The sequence below is a fragment of the Panicum virgatum genome, chromosome 7N (assembly GCF_016808335.1).
Source record: "Panicum virgatum strain AP13 chromosome 7N, P.virgatum_v5, whole genome shotgun sequence".
NCBI classification, from domain to species: Eukaryota; Viridiplantae; Streptophyta; class Magnoliopsida; order Poales; family Poaceae; genus Panicum; species Panicum virgatum.
In genome coordinates this window covers 41,100,461-41,116,288 of record NC_053151.1, presented here as the reverse complement: position 1 = coordinate 41,116,288, position 15,828 = coordinate 41,100,461, and the positions used below count along the sequence as shown (strand labels likewise).

The following is a 15,828-nucleotide window of genomic DNA, read 5'->3' as shown; positions in this document are numbered from 1 at the left end:
CTAAATAGGGTCGGTAGAAGTCGAGTAATTTCTAGTTATTCGTGAGATATAGGATATTTATTATTCCATATATGAGTTACTGAATTTATGAATGAAAGGAAATCAAATTTGAGACCGGACGGGGAAGGTGTAGCTCCGTCTGTGTCGGTTAAGGACGGTCCGTTGTCTGGCCCTGTTGATCGAGTTTGAATTGTACTAACCGCATACCGGGAGTAGGAGGTAGTCGAAACCGGTAAGCTTAGTACTGCCCTGCTTTGAAAGTACAGAACTTCATCACCACCCCTTAGGGCAGTCGAGTGGCCGCGGAGAATTGGGATACATGTATTTACTTTTGGCGGTCTCTCGTAGGGCTCGGCTGACTATATGTAGGTGGGGCGGTTCTGTAGTTCGAGGTGGGGAGGGGAATGGTTGGCGCGTGTGGTCCGACAGGGCATATGTGTGCCATGTTGGTTAGGTCCACCTTGCAAGGTTAAAACGGATCGATTCGCCGTCAGTAGCTCTCGGATATGAGCACCTTGATCGCAGCACCGCATCGTAGTCATGAGATGAAATATTAATGTATATGTTGAAGGAAATGTTGAGTTTACTAATTAGCTTCTATCATGTTTGTTTTAGAAAGGTTACTGCAAACACCTAGAGGAGATTAAATTATATAGAATGTGGGCTAAAATATTGAAAGTAAGGATCCACTTTTAGATGATTTTCTGCAAAAACAAACCCACCAGCCAGAAAGTTTTATATGTCTAGATATGTGGGCTAAGTATACCTAATAGTCGGGTAAGTCTTGCTGAGTATTAGTTGCTCAGGGTTTGTTGCCACAATTATTTTAGGCCATTCAGACGTTGACTTCTACCCCTGTTGTGCCAAGTTCATCCGCCGGGATGCAGAGAGGTGGGAGGTGGTGAAGCGAGACCCCTAGGCTAGGGTAGTTGTAGGTTCTTTTCTATTCGAACTTCGGTTACATCTATTGTAAAGTTTTGTACATTATACAACTATATATGTATCTGAACTGGTTTGTAAAACTTATGTATCACTTGTATTTTCAAGTATTTTGTCACGTTCGTACCATCTGCGCCCACCTCCGCGTGGAACTACCGGTGTTGTTTCGATCAGGCCGTGGGTTAAGAAAGGACCGTCAAATTAAACCATTAAGCGAATGTACCTGATGTGTTCAAATGACGGCCATTACACTTAATTGAGAGTTTTAATTTGGCGGTTCCGTCACAGCTTTTCAGTTGGGATGCGGCCAAAAACCTTGTCAAATTTGAGACTCGTTTTTGAAGCCCCTCTGCCCCGCAGAGCAATCCCAAGTGAATATGCTGGTACAATCCGCAGATATTGTTGTTTTGGGCTTTGATTGGGACTATTGCTTATTTATGAAGGGCACGAACATTTGACCTATCTCTTTCCAATATATTGTGTGACATCATAGTTTATGGCTCCCTGCAAGAAGAAACACGAGTAGTAGAAATTTGTATGATCAACTTGTTTTTCTTTCAAATATGGCAAGAAGCTGTTTGGAGATTGAATGGTGTCGTCAGAAAAAGAGTAATAATATTCCTAGATTGTAAGTTTCATAATCGCTAGAGGACTGAAAAAAACACAATAAGATACGCAGAAGAATAAACCATGTCTTTGATCTGATTGGAAGATAGGACAAATGTGATGTTCTGACAGAAAAAGAAGTGATGGAAAATGATGTCAGCGTTAGGCGCCTTTTTTTCTGCGGATGTTAGGCGCCCCTTGCTTATCATGTCTTTTCAACCATTAGCAGCATGCATAACAAATCCGCTCAAGATTAAAGAAGGGCGTAGCTACTAAGTACTGTTTGCACTAGAGGAAACACATGATTAGAAAATAGATGTGAAAGGCTAACGCTTGGACCGAAAGGGACGATCGACGATCACCGTCGCCTCTGCAGGAAGGAGATAGAAAGCAACGCCAAGGGCCGTTTTGTTTCCGCAGACAAGCGCGTTCAGAATTGAACGGCTGTGCTCTTCGACAGCAACCTCAGATCAGATGACATTCTTTCCCTCGGCAGCCAGAAGAAAGGAACAAATAGGCGCCGACAAATTGGAGCCTGTTGATCGCTGCTGCGTACGTGGTCAATCACCGAAGGCGAGACTCCAGGATGCCAACAGTTTGCTGCAGAGACTCCTATGCACTATGCTTTTCGTTCGTCTTTTCGATGGTTCACGAGGGCAGCAGGTGCCATGCGACGAATTTAGACGGTCACATCGATGTAATATCCTGATGTATAGTAAACTCAAGAACAACTATGCAAACCTCGTGTAAGGTAGTAAAAGTAATACATGAGATTCCGGTACATTCTTTTGGCGGCGAGCAGCGTATAATGCTGCTTGCTGCATTGTTGCCGGGAGATACCGGTACATTCTTTTGGCGGCGAGCAGCGTATAATGCTGCTTGCTGCATTGTTGCCGGGAGATAGATGCAAAGCGAACAGCTTGCCAAGGTAACCGAAACGAACAGACCATTCTTGTTGCCTGGTGCTATTACAAAGCTGAGAGAGAGAGAGTATGCCATGCTATTTACGAGGGAATATATCAGGTGCAAACTAATCTATTCGTACCAACCATGCAAACTTCAATCTAGAACACCGGATTCATATCCAAAGTACATGGAGAAATTGAGTAATTTAACAATTAACCATCTGCCTCTAATCGTACTTTTGCGAATCTCCCCTCCCACTCTCCCTGCGCTGCCTGTTGGATGTTGGTCCCGTGATCTAAATAAAGTTTGCGCGGCTTGCACGAAAAAAATTGATTTGAATCTAATTATTTCCATTTACCAAAAGACATAATACTCCCAGAGTGAGAGCCTGTTTATATGGGCTCGTCTGTACCTGGGCTTTCAAATGTGTCCTTTTTAAGCCTTACTCGGAGCACCGGGCCTGTTCCGTTCTCCTTGTCGCGAATTGGGCCCACGCGATGACCACACGAGGGTCACGGCCTCACGGGCTGGCAGCCACGCGGTAGGGTCTCGTGCTTCGGTACTCGGCTGCCCTTCGGGCGTGATTAGCCATCACGTGAGGCGATGGTTCACCATCCATCACCTGAAGGCTGAAGGGATGTATTTAATCTCTGATGGGGTGCGCAGTTAATTTGGGCAGTTTATTAGGCACATTAAACCAGCTAATAGAAAAGAAAATATATACATACATGCAGGGGCGGATCCAACGTGGGGCAGGGGGGCTAGAGCCCCCCAACCCCCATGAATCCAATGGAGCCCTCCCAAGAATTTTCAACCATGAATGAAGAGGAGAAAGAAAAAAAGGAGGAGGAGGAAGAAGAAAAAGTGAGGAGGGAAGAACAAGAAGGGAAAATTAGCCCCTCTAGATTAAGATTCTAAATCCGCCACTGCATACATGCATAAATAGACAACAATGCTGACATCACCCACATGCATAAAAATTCAAAAAAAACTATAACTATTAAACAAAGCATCCGAATTAAATTTGAATTGCATCGTTATCTTTCTTATGAAAAGATCATCAAAACAACACCACACTTGCCCATATTGCATGATATTTTTAAAAACTATTTTTTAATACTAAATAACTAGTTTTGGATTTTGAAAACAAATAATTTAGCAACACAAATAAATAATTAATTAACAAAAACAAATAAACGTAACAAACTAATAATAATGCACTCAGAACAAAATATTATGCATCACGAACATTTGACTGTATAAGAAAAGCAATGAAAATTTAATATCACGAACAAATAAGTCAATATGGACGAACAATTTAATCCACAAAAGGAACAGATAATTTGACACACGAACAAATTAGTTATATGCAGAAAAATAATTTTACATGAATAACAAATGCAACAATGTAACAAAAAAAAGTCTTATGAGCACATATACATGTGCTAAACAAGTTAGTATATAAAGAAATATAAATCATTACATGTACTAACTTATGAGTCTACAATACAAATAAATTAGAATATATTAAGTATGGCTCGCTCTTAGACCAAATAATTTTATACTACTATAATAAAATATATGTATAGATTAGTTAACATTTGATTATAAGAAATAAATATTATTAATATAAATTAGAAAGAATTAATTATAAATTTAAATAAAGATATGTATATGAGGTTCATAATTAGAAAATGATGGAAGAGAGAATAATAATAAACAGATATAAAAGATGGGGAAAAAGAAAAGGGAAAAAAGAATAAAGGAAGAAAATAAAAAAATATGGAACAAGTAGAGAGAGAAAATAGAAAACAAAGCGATAAGCAACACATAGCAAACATGCAAGCTGCGCTTGTGCATGCAAGTTATACTCGTCGCAAAAATAACCATGTGGCAGAACTTGTCAGGCTGCATTTGCCAGCAGCACGTCCACCGTCCGTGTAGCATGCAAGTTTAATTGGCTCGGGTAGCCAAGCAAAAGCAAGCATACGGCACGCGAGAAAATATCGCAGGTGCTCTTTGCGTCTACCTTGCAAATAATAAATTAAACTATCCCACCTAATAATTCGGACAACAAAACAGACCGCAACAATATTTATTAGGCTGAAAATGCTAACGAACCAGCCCAATTGTAAGAGGTACTTATTCAGGCGACGGATACTAATTTTGTAGCCTAAGCATATAGATAGCCTTTCCGCTGCCCTTCTTCTCGCTTCCGAAAACCAGTGTCAGTCTGAGCTCCGGCCAACGCGGGTTATCCGGGCGCACCGACAAAGAAGCTGTGCTGCGCGCCTGTGCTGATACTTTCTCAGACGTGCACGGTGCACCCGCCGACCCCCGCTCCAACGCCAGAAGACGGGGGACAAAAAGGAAAAGGCGTTTTCTGGTTTGTGCGAGTGCGCCACGGCCCACGCGTGACGTGACCACGCCCCGGCCCCTTCTATCCGTATCTCGTACTAGAAGATGGCGCGCCGGTCGGCCTTTCCGGCGTGAACGCCCCTACTCCCCCTACGTCTACGAAAGAAACCGATCCCCACTAAACGATCTGCTCGCTTTTTTTCAGGCCATTGAGCTCCTCCACTCCATCGTTTCCGTCGATCCTCCTCAGCTTTCTCGCCCACCCGATCCGCCCGCCTCAGCTTTTCGCAGCTAGCGATATGAGATGGTGTTGCGCGGCGTGCCCGAGCCTACTCACTCGACCCCATCGATGACGCCGCTGTAGGCTCCCTTTCCATCATGCACGTTTAATTTCCACGGCACCCTTTTGACAAGTACACACACCTGGTGCTGGATTTGGTGGACGGGCTGGCTCTGTGGCTCGGCTCGGTTCGGCCTAGCATACGTGCATGGGCTTGAGTACTGCGACGGTTGGTGGGCTTGAACACTTTGTCAAACGCTCGTAACTACCGCTGCGAGACCTGCGCCGGCCCTCCTCGGCCAGGTCACCAACCGCCAACGAACGATCGCGGCGGCCGTTGTACAACTACAAACAGGATTTAATCTGTGGCAGTAGTCAGCATGCGACCAAAAAGAGATGGGGATTTTGGCTTCTGTCAATGCCCTCAACCTCAGTCACACCATCTAACTTCGTTTGCTGGACATCATTGGATCCAGGCCCTTTGTTTCTGGTGGGATCATCTCTGAAACTTGTAGTTGTAGATGTTCTTCTAGACCTGCACATGATTTTGTTTCATTCCAAAAGAGAAGAAGACGACGACTTGCAGTTGCAGCACATGGTTTCTTGATGGTGGTGGGTGTCAACACGCGTCCCGTTTGTTCATATCTCCCAGTTCGATCGCCATTTGACAATGACTCGTCAGAGAAGAGCTGAGAGAGGCAGCTGGGCGGTTGTCATTCATATTCGCACTTGTTGGCTGTTCCATTGCATCGGCGGTTTCAGCACGACCTTAGCTTCGGATAGCGTATGTGCCTACCATGATATATAGAAATAGCAGCGTGATGTGCGCCACTCGCCGTACTCCTCATCAGCCTGCAGGGGGAACTAGCCTCCGTTACGACTCCAAGATGGCGTCACCGTCAAGCCAAAGACGTGACCATGGGGCGGGGCACCCGATGCTTGGACACCATCGTATCCTGCACGAGTCGTCCCTCTCCACGGAAAACGGAAGCACGTACAGTGGAGCGTCTCTCATGATGTCTCGGACCGTGTCTCACTACTGTCGCGCGACTAGTCGGCGGCCCTAGACATCGCCGGCCGGATCGAGTCGTTGACACGGCCGGTGCGCTCCGGTTTAGCTGCCTCGCCGGAGGCGCGCAGCAGCCACATCGATCGATCGGCCGGCCACCCGGGGGCGTGCGGTGCTGCCGACACCATGAGGCTTCCGGTAGCCCGCGTGTCTGGCGGGTGCCTGCCATCTTGGCCCCGACAGAATCGACGCCCAGCCGGTTACCGCGACAAGGTGACAGCGACGCCAGTAGCGTGTCGATTCACCGACGGAAATCATTCCGGATTCCTATGATGATCCCCGGCGATTTTACGCGAACGACATCGTGAGGCCTTCTGAGCAGCACCGTGTCTGAGCGGTAAGGATGGATTTAGATAGGATACCAATTAAATCGAATTCAGATGTCATCTTTTACTATATTTTGATTCGAATACGAATAAGGATGTTCTCAGATACGAATACAAAACATATAGTCCGAATTCGGATTCAGATCCGAATACTTTATCGATTTAAATCATAGCGCCAGATGCGAGTATTAATTTACTTTATCAATGATTCTTTAGTATATCGAAATTGTTTTAGAAGTAGAGAGTAAAAGATTAGAAGATAGCTAATAAAAAAGAACATTCTTATCTATATGTAGCTTTTGTATTAAATCTATAAAACTATTTTAAATGCAAAGTAAATAAATATTTAAATACTTAACAATTAATATATATTAAAAATATTTCACCATTAAATAAATAAGTTGACTCATATAAAATTATTTTAATATTAAATAAATATATTAAAATAGTTAAAATTAGTTTTCATATCATTAATAATATTGGATTTAACATTATTAGTCATCTAGCTTTTTAAATAATTTAAATGATGTGCATCATTAAGTGATTAACTATAGAGATTAATTTAAGATGGTTTCACTAGTCATTTTTTCTTTGCAGATACGGATATGGTCGGATATTCTATATTTATTTCTAATACAGATATGAAATCGGTAGAGAAAAATCCTGAAAAATAGATTCAGATATCTTCATATCACATCCATATTAAAATTAGATACGAATATAGATATTAATATTAGTGGTTTAAACAAATATAAATCTAGATAATTCGGATGTTCAACCATCCATATTCATCTAAAGTTGACGCCGCCCGTTTGGGCATCAGAGTTACCGCTTGGCGCGTCTGAGGTCGTTGGCTGTTGCCCATTCCTCCTGTGACTAACCCATATCTCCACATGGCTCGCCTTGCACAAGCCCGGGCAGACCTGCCGAGAAGTGCTACTGTGCATGCCAAGCATGTGGTTTGGTACGGGCCAACAGAGTGCTATTATATGACGTGCTGTGCAGGACGACTCGTGTGACCGTCCCGTCGCCGAGTCAACTTTCCTGCACGGCTCGCGGGCCGCCCGCCGAGGGCAGGCCACGGCGTCGTCCACCTCCACACCGACGCCGCGTGGCTTGGCTCGCCATTCGGTTTCCTCCACCAACCCCCGTGCATGACCGCGGCGGAAACCACCTATAAATCCCGAGTCCCCCAAACCGCTGCGAGGAACCAACCATCCAGCCAAACTGGTCACTGGTGACTGGTGAGTAGCGGCAGCCGGCACCGCACAGGTGCGGTGCGGGCAGCAGTGAGCGGAGCCAGAGCGGGCGCCAGCCACCGGAGCCCCGCAGCGCGGCGGCCATGTCGTCCGGCAAGGAGGCCATTCAGGTAAGTCAAGAAAATATCTTTTTTTTTAGCAAAAAGTCAAAAAAATATCTAGTACTATCTTTTCATCCATTCCATTCACAGTACAAAGATAGCACCAGCACTCCACTAAAATGTTGGAAAAAGAAAAGGAAAGGTCGCTGAGTGAGAAGTGTGTTTGCTTTGCAGGGCACCATGCCGTCGACTCTGAAGCATCCTTCACATGTGCCCATGTGGAAGGGCGTCAAGGTAGCCTACGCCATCGTTGCGCTCTGCTTCTACCCCCTGGCCATCGGTGGCTTCTGGGCCTACGGAAACCAGGTACTCTACTTGCTACACCTACACATGACCTTTCTGACTGATCTCGAGAGCGTTTTCAGTGGCTGATTCGTAACGTCTGTGCCACCACCTGTCGTTGCACGCAACGCATGCAGATCCCTCCGAACGGCATCCTGAGCGCCCTGTACAAGTTCCACAGCCACGATGTGTCCCGGCTGGTGCTGGGGATCACCACGCTGCTGGTGATCATCAACTGCCTGACCACGTTCCAGATCTACGCCATGCCCGTGTACGACAACATGGAGGCCGGGTACGTGCACCGGAAGAACCGTCCGTGCCCCCGGTGGCTGCGCTCGGGCTTCCGCGCCTTCTTCGGCGCCGTCAACTTCCTCATCGCCGTCGCGCTGCCGTTCCTGTCGGAGCTCGCCGGCGTCCTGGGAGGGATCGCGCTTCCCGTCACGCTGGCGTACCCGTGCTTCATGTGGGTGGCCATCAAGAAGCCGCGCAAGGGCACGGCGACGTGGAACGTCAACTGGGCTCTGGGCATCCTCGGGATGAGCATAAGCTTTGTGCTCATAGTCGGGAACCTCTGGGGTCTCGTGGAGAAAGGCTTGCGTGTCAAGTTCTTCAAGCCTGCGGATGTCCAGTGAACGCGTGCAAAATTGTCAAAAACTCGGGGTCTCGATTCCTAATGAAATATGACGTTTGGTGTTGTGTACCTTGACAATTTTCAAAGAAGCAAAGTAGAACTAAGACCATTGAGGTGCTAAGAGCATGGCTAAAGGTTTAGCCAGCAACCGGCGGAATGCAACAGCGTGCTGTGGATAACTAACCCACCCAAGTGCCGCGGTACAACGCAACCCTGCAACAAGTCATCGTCGCCAAGCCGGTGGAAGCCAGCAGCTTCGACTTCCCGAAGCAAACCCTTAACGACCACCAAAGGGCTGGCAAAAGGCCGAGGTCACGTAGGTCATCGTTGCCGAGCTCGAACGCAGCGCGAAGAGCAGCTCCGACTTCCTACGGCGGAACCAAGGCCCCATCCCCAATGACCATCAACCACACCCGCAGCAACCCCCCCACGGACGAAGGACTCCGCTCTGTGTTATTGTTGCCGAGCTACATCCCCGACGCAGCAACTCCGACTTCACGTCACCGGATTTAGCTCCGTCCGCCAGGTAGCCGCCAAGAGATGGAGGGCGACCATCGAAGATAACATTCAAGGTCACAATGACTTCCAGATGCGACGCCTTCAAGAAGGGCACGACGCCGAAGACGCCGTCGTCGCACGTCCAAGAAGGACCGGGTTCTCACCCCTGGAGGAAGATGTGAGAGGGAGAGGAAGCACGAGGCCCCCCACAGGGAAAAACGGCGTCCACGAGCGTCACCGTCGTCAAGGTTTTCGCCCAAAGGTACCTCCCCCTCCTCGAAATGCCGGGCCTTGATGACCCAGTTGCCAGCCACCACTGTCGTTGAAGTCGCGTCACCCCACAACTACGCCTCTAGAGGGGCAACGACGCGCCAGCTGCGCATGGCAGCCGCACAGCTGCGTCGGCAGCCACCCCCTCGAGCCGAGGATAGAGAGTCAGAGAGATAGAGAGTCGACGCAGGAGCAGAGAGCAGAGGGCGGAACGGCGGGCCGTTACTGGAATCCCCCGCTGAGATCGTTTGGATTACGGCGCAACCCAACTAACACCAACTAAAACCATCCCAAAAAACAGAAAAAATCTTTGTACCCGCCTGCCCCCTTCCCTTATAACCGAGCAATCTAATTTCTCCGGTTCGTGTAGTGCGCGGCCGCCTGCGTCCCCTGCCCGCCGCTCTCCACTCTCCTCCCCTGTTCGTGACCATGGCCGGGAGCAAAACGGAAGCTCTCTTCTTTCTTCTTGTCTGGTTGCTCGTCGTCTCCGCGGCGGCGGAAGGTCCCTACCGATCCTATGATTGGAAGGTGACCTACGGCGACATAAATCCGCTCGACACTCCACAGCAGGCGCGAACAATTTTTTTCGCTCTCTGAATTCAATCTGCTAAGTTGCGAAGCGTTTTAAAATATTTAGCAGTTTTTTTTTCATCTGACTGTAAATTCCTCGTCGGCAGTTAGTCATTGTGTGTTTATGCATGCGATTTTTTGGTGTACAGGCGATTCTTATCAACGGGCAGTTTCCGGGGCCGAAGGTTGAGTGCCAGACGGATGACAACTTGATCATCAACGTCCACAACAACTTGCCGGAGCCCTTCTTGCTCTCATGGTACGGTCCGATCGATCTCGGTACCAATGAACTAATCTGTTCTTTTGTAAACTTTGTCCGGTTTCTAAGATAAGTGAGGATGATATTGTTAGTTGACATGCTGCAACAAACTGTTATATGTCTGCTTCAATTGGTTATACACATTACGATGTCTGACGTGGAAGTGGAAGTTTTTCTTTTACGATGCATTATATGCGTGCTCGATATGAAAATTTAGGTGTTTTCTTTTCACGGATATATAAGTGGGCAAGAATCGTGAGAGAATGTTGATGGCTATGGAATCATGTCCAGATTTAATTGAACTTAACAGATTTAATTCAGTATCCGGAGATAACGGTATCCAAACAGTCCAGCCGTCCGGATATAATAGCATTTATTTGTACATGCTAGTGTTTACATAATGTAACAGAAAGCTCTTAATATTAAGAAGTTAGTTGGAGAAACATATTTCGTTCTGTTTTATTATGCTCGCTTTATTTATTTATTTTGTGTGTTCATATATATAAATTATTCTGACTGTTCGCGTGTTTTTTCTTCTACAAAATCTGCAGGAATGGTTTGCAGCAACGCAAGAATTCGTGGCAAGATGGCGTGTCGGGCACCAATTGCCCGATCCCACCCGGTCAGAACTTCACCTACCATATGCAGGCCAAGGACCAGATCGGCAGCTTCTTCTACTTCCCGTCGCTAGCATTCCACAAGGCCGCCGGTGGCTTCGGCGCCATCCACATCCGCACCCGCCCGCGGATCCCTGTCCCGTTCCCCCCGCCGGCCGACGAGTACACGCTGCTCATCGGTGATTGGTACACCATGAACCACAAGGTAAGATTTGGCATGGCATGACATGATGGCTCGTGTGGAATTCCCATGGTGTTGTTAGTTATGGCCTACTGATTCTTGTTACTTCTGTTACTTTTTTAGGATCTGCAAGGTGTGCTGGATAGTGGAAGGGAACTGCCTTTCCCTGATGGCATCCTCATCAACGGCAAGAGGAGCCATGACGGTGCAGATTTCACCGTTGAGCAAGGTGATGACTCTGGCTCTCTGCGGCATGTAAAAATTCCAATCACATTTGTGGGCTCTGTTTGATCGAAGTCAAGCGGCCAAAAGCATCCGGGAAAAGAGTAGCTCCTCAGTCCTCACTTGGGTTTTGCTTCCCTTGCCCGTGCAGGAAAGACGTACAGGCTGCGCGTTTCCAATGTCGGCCTGCAGAACACGCTCAACGTGATGATCCAAGGCCACAACATGACGCTGGTCGAGGTGGAGGGCACCCACACGGTGCAGAACTCCTACACCTCCCTCGACGTCCACGTCGGCCAGTCGCTCTCCGTGCTCTTCACCGCCGACCGCCCCGCCAGGGACTACCACGTCGTCGTCTCCACCCGCTTCGCGAACTCCACCCTCCGCTCCACCGCCGTCGTCCGCTACGCCGGCTCGAGCGGCCCCGCTTTCGGGTCGCTGCCCGCCGGGCCCGGCGACGTCGAGTTCTCTCTCAACCAGGCTCGCTCCATCAGGACGAACCTGACGGCGAGCGGGCCGAGGCGGAACCCGCAGGGCTCGTACCACTACGGCTCCATCAACGTGACCCGCACCATCCGGCTGGCCAGCAGCTCGGAGGGCCTGTCGGCCGGCGGCGGCGAGCGGAGGTACGCGGTGAACGGGGTCTCGTTCGTGGAGGCCGACACGCCGCTCAAGCTGGCGGACTACTACAACATCAGCGGCGTGTTCCGGCTGGGCGGCATCCCCGATGCGCCGCCGCCGGGCGACGACGGCGCCGCGGGGGAGGTGCGGAGCGAGACGGCCGTCATGGACTCGGACCACCGCTCCTTCGTCGAGGTCGTGCTCGAGAACGGCGAGGACGGCGTCCAGAGCTGGCACCTCGACGGCCACAGCGTGTTCGTCGTCGGGTACGTGCACACGAACAAGATCAGCTTGCTCCGATCATCTGCTTCTGATCTTGCATCCTCTGCCTTACGATTCTCGTAGAATGGACTTGGGGACATGGAGCGAGGAGAGCAGGGATAGCTACAACCTCGTGGACGCCATCTCGCGGTGCACCGTGCAGGTACGACACTTTTTTCTTTCTCTGATCTGCCAAGCAATAGGCTGTTGTGCTTACTCGTTGGTCTGTCTGTGCAGGTGTACCCAAGGGGGTGGACGGCGGTTCTGATCGCGCTGGACAACGTGGGGATGTGGAACATGAGATCGGAGGTGTGGGCGCGGCGGTACCTGGGCCAGCAGTTCTACCTCCGGGTGTACACGCCGACGCACTCGCTGCGCGACGAGCTCCCCATCCCGGACAACGCGCTCCTCTGCGGCCGCGCCGCCTCCCCGTCCCGCTGGCGCAGCTAAACAGGTAGCTGAGGGTTAGCGACGGCGCGCCCCTACTAATCTACTATACGTGGTTGTCTAGAGAGTAGATCATTCAAGGTGGAGCCCCACCGTCCGGGGACGGAAGGGTTAATCCGATGAGCGTTCTCGTGTGATACCAGTGTGTTTAGGAGGTCGAACGGTCTTGCTGGATCTTACAGTTAAATGGATCCCGGTTATAAACATTTTATAGTCTAAGAGAATGCTATGTGTTATTTCGATGTTATGGTTACTGTTTAAAGACCAAATCAAACTGCAATGCTCAAGATGAAGAGTATGAGTGCAAATTGGTGATTCTTAGGTGCATCTCCAACCATCTTTAGTCAAAATTCTGTACTGATTTTTTAAAATAAAATCTGATTTTTAAGAATTAGTAAAAAAATTTGAATTAAAAAGGATTGGAATTGAGGATCACTGATTGACACCCACACCCCTAATGAAGAGTTCGATCCGAATACCCTTCCCCGCATAGCATTGCTCGAGACGATCTGGATACCCTTTTTTTTCTTTTTTGGATTTGAGGGCACCCTTTCCTCCTGGAACTTGCCAAGATTCAACCGCCGCTGATTGTTTATGCCTTAGCTATCGCCTAACATTCCCGAAAGCAGTCACATCCCCCACTATGTGCCTCCACCCGAAAACGGATTCCGGCGTATGTCTCCTCAGCATGTCGTCAGAGCTACACTCAAACCGAGCGGCCATTCGGCTCGGCTCTGCGCTGATGCATTCGATGCTTCGCACCGCCAGCCTGCGGCGACGTCGCGTCGCGGGTCTGAGCTTGTGCCCCCCTTCTCCACCACGAGCACCAGCTTGCAACGGCTGACTGACTGAAAACCCAATCCTGAATTCTTCAGAGCCACATGCAACGGCATGCACACTTGCAAAACTGGGTGTTTTTTAACTGTCGGTGTGGTAATCGACGACGAACACGATGCCGAGGGCTAGCCGTTTGCGCATTAGAGAACAAGCAGCATATCCTTTGGATTATTTACTGGGGGCGAGGGATTCAAAGGTAACGACATGCTGTGTGCCATTAGGAAATCATGTCCTTTTCTTCTAGGTGCATGGCCTATATAAACATGATCACGCGGCTTGCTAATCACCAGTGGCCGAGTGGTATCATCGCGGCGATCGAGGGCCGCAGATGGCGAGCCGCGGCGGGGCGTTCGCGGCCGGCGCGCTGGTCCTGCTGCTCGCGCTCGCCGTGCAGGGCGCCGCCGAGAGGAAGCCCCTCGTGCCGGCGATGTTCGTGTTCGGGGACTCCCTGGTGGACGTCGGCAACAACAACCACCTGCCCAGGTGCAACGCCAGCTGCCGGGCCGACTACCCGCGCTACGGCGTCGACCTCCCCTGCCACTCGCCCACCGGCCGCTTCAGCAACGGCTACAACCTGGCAGACCGGCTAGGTATATATTAATGACTGATGGCAATTGGCATGGCGCTATGGAAATGTCACTGCTTTGTTTTTGTTTAGATGCGAATTCAAAATTTCAAAACTATCACATCGAATGTGTATGGCACATGCATGAAATATAAATCTAGACGAAATAAAAAACTAATAATTGCATAGTTTGCTTATAAATTACGAGCCGAATTTAATGAGCCTAATTAGATCATGATTAGATACTAAATTGCTACAATAATTGCTACAATAAATATGTGCTAATTACAAATTAATTGGTTTTAATAAATTCATCTGGTAGTTTACACACGAGTTCTGTAATTAGTTTTGTGATTATTCTATATTTAAAACTTCAAATGTGAAAAAAATATTTTTTTAGAAAACTTTACATGATTCATTCATTTAAACAAAGCCTGACCAAAATTGGCAACTGTTGCTGGTGACGAACAGCCCAGCTGCTCGGCTTCCCCGAGAGCCCGCCGCCTCTTCTCTCCCTGCCCAAGGAGCGCCTCGTCCCGCAGATGAGCTCGGGCGGCATCAACTTCGCGTCGGGAGGGGCGGGGCTCCTCGACAGAACCGGCCCCAGAGTGGTAGATAGACGCACACATGCTTCCATGCTTTTATGCTCGGGTGATCGCTGATACATATAGAAAGCAGGGACGTTACCAGTGACCTGCGGCCTTCGTTTTCTGCAGTGTGGTGGGGAGGTGCTGTCCATGACGGCGCAGGTCGACAAGTTCACGAGGCTCGCTCGACTGTGGAGGCGTGAGAACCGGTCGGCCGCCGGCCTCATCTCCAGATCGCTCTTCTTCATCAGCGTCGGCAGCAACGACCTGTTCGAGTACATCGATTCCCCACCGGCCCCGACCCGCAACGACACCCAGCAGACGAACCGTAACGACACCCAGTTCTTGCAGGACCTCGTCGCCTCCTACACGTGCTACGTCAAGGCAATCTCTGAAAACTTGCTTGTCATCCTCACCAATTAAAGGTGAAAACTAATGCTACTACCGTGCGCGCGCGCAGGACCTGTACGCCGCCGGGGCGAGGAAGTTCAGCGTGGTGAGCCCGTCGCTGGTGGGGTGCTCCCCGTCGCAGAGGGCGCTGGCTCACGCCCCCGGCAGGGGTCCCATCGGCGTCGACAAGTTCGGCTGCCTCGCTGCGGCGAACAACCTCTCCCGGCAGCTGCAGCCCATGCTGGCCGCCATGCTGCAGGGCCTCGGCCTGGAGCTGCGGCGCATGAACTACTCCCTCGGCGACGCCGTCGGGATGGCCGAGTTCGTCTTCAAGAGCCCGAGCACGCCGGCCTACAGTAACCAACCGAACCCATTCTGTTTGTCTCGCCTCCCATAATCCCTTACTTGATCTCAGAAGTTTCTGATGTTTTTCTTTTCCTTCTTTGGGCAGACTTCACGGAGCTCGGGAGGGCGTGCTGCGGCGGAGGGGTCTTCGGCGAGGGCGGGTGCGACGACTCGGCTCCCCTGTGCCGGAACCGCAGCAGCTACGTGTTCTGGGACAGGTTCCACCCGACGGAGGCCGCGTCGGCGGTCACCGCGAACGAGCTCTTCCTCGACACCGGGCTCTTCGTGCGCCCGATCAACGTGCAGCAGCTGGTGGTGGCGCCGCGACCATGAGTGCAAGATTGGTTGTGAATTTTGCCTGATGATCATGCTTTTGCTGTCACAATTTTACTGTGATGCTG

At 49.6% G+C, this 15,828-nt stretch overlaps 3 protein-coding genes across 3 annotated transcripts; all 3 read left to right on the top strand.

The window, feature by feature from the left end:
• Positions 1–5,485: 5,485 nt before the first annotated feature.
• Positions 5,486–12,706, top strand: LOC120681267 (L-ascorbate oxidase homolog). Its single transcript, XM_039962780.1, has 9 exons — positions 5,486–5,522; positions 5,654–5,701; positions 9,977–10,095; positions 10,245–10,354; positions 10,906–11,176; positions 11,276–11,381; positions 11,526–12,261; positions 12,341–12,419; positions 12,494–12,706. Exons 1-9 carry the CDS (start codon positions 5,486–5,488, stop codon positions 12,704–12,706), a joined length of 1,719 nt encoding a protein of 572 aa, XP_039818714.1.
• Positions 7,921–8,878, top strand: LOC120683278 (lysine histidine transporter-like 8). Its single transcript, XM_039965346.1, has 2 exons — positions 7,921–8,150; positions 8,264–8,878. The coding sequence occupies exons 1-2, from the start codon at positions 8,025–8,027 to the stop codon at positions 8,756–8,758; spliced, it is 621 nt and encodes a 206-aa protein (XP_039821280.1). The 5' UTR covers positions 7,921–8,024; the 3' UTR covers positions 8,759–8,878.
• A 1,162-nt stretch (positions 12,707–13,868) lies between the features above and the next one.
• Positions 13,869–15,777, top strand: LOC120683275 (GDSL esterase/lipase At5g55050-like). The gene is made up of 5 exons (XM_039965342.1): positions 13,869–14,130; positions 14,577–14,716; positions 14,822–15,076; positions 15,153–15,438; positions 15,534–15,777. The coding sequence occupies exons 1-5, from the start codon at positions 13,869–13,871 to the stop codon at positions 15,758–15,760; spliced, it is 1,170 nt and encodes a 389-aa protein (XP_039821276.1). The 3' UTR covers positions 15,761–15,777.
• Positions 15,778–15,828: the final 51 nt, after the last annotated feature.

Bases quoted from the DNA above. Each gene is read 5' to 3' on its own strand.
- LOC120683275 (XM_039965342.1), top strand. From the start codon at position 13,869: ATGGCGAGCCGCGGCGGGGCGTTCGCGGCCGGCGCGCTGGTCCTGCTG. The intron at 15,077-15,152 runs GCAATCTCTGAA...GCGCGCGCGCAG, and splicing joins CCTACACGTGCTACGTCAAG to GACCTGTACGCCGCCGGGGC. The intron at 15,439-15,533 runs GTAACCAACCGA...TTCTTTGGGCAG, and splicing joins CCCGAGCACGCCGGCCTACA to ACTTCACGGAGCTCGGGAGG.
- LOC120681267 (XM_039962780.1), top strand. From the start codon at position 5,486: ATGGGGATTTTGGCTTCTGTCAATGCCCTCAACCTCA. The intron at 5,702-9,976 runs GTGGGTGTCAAC...GCAAAACGGAAG, and splicing joins CACATGGTTTCTTGATGGTG to CTCTCTTCTTTCTTCTTGTC. The intron at 10,096-10,244 runs GCGCGAACAATT...TTTGGTGTACAG, and splicing joins CGCTCGACACTCCACAGCAG to GCGATTCTTATCAACGGGCA.
- LOC120683278 (XM_039965346.1), top strand. From the start codon at position 8,025: ATGCCGTCGACTCTGAAGCATCCTTCACATGTGCCCATGTGGAAGGGC. The intron at 8,151-8,263 runs GTACTCTACTTG...CAACGCATGCAG, and splicing joins TCTGGGCCTACGGAAACCAG to ATCCCTCCGAACGGCATCCT.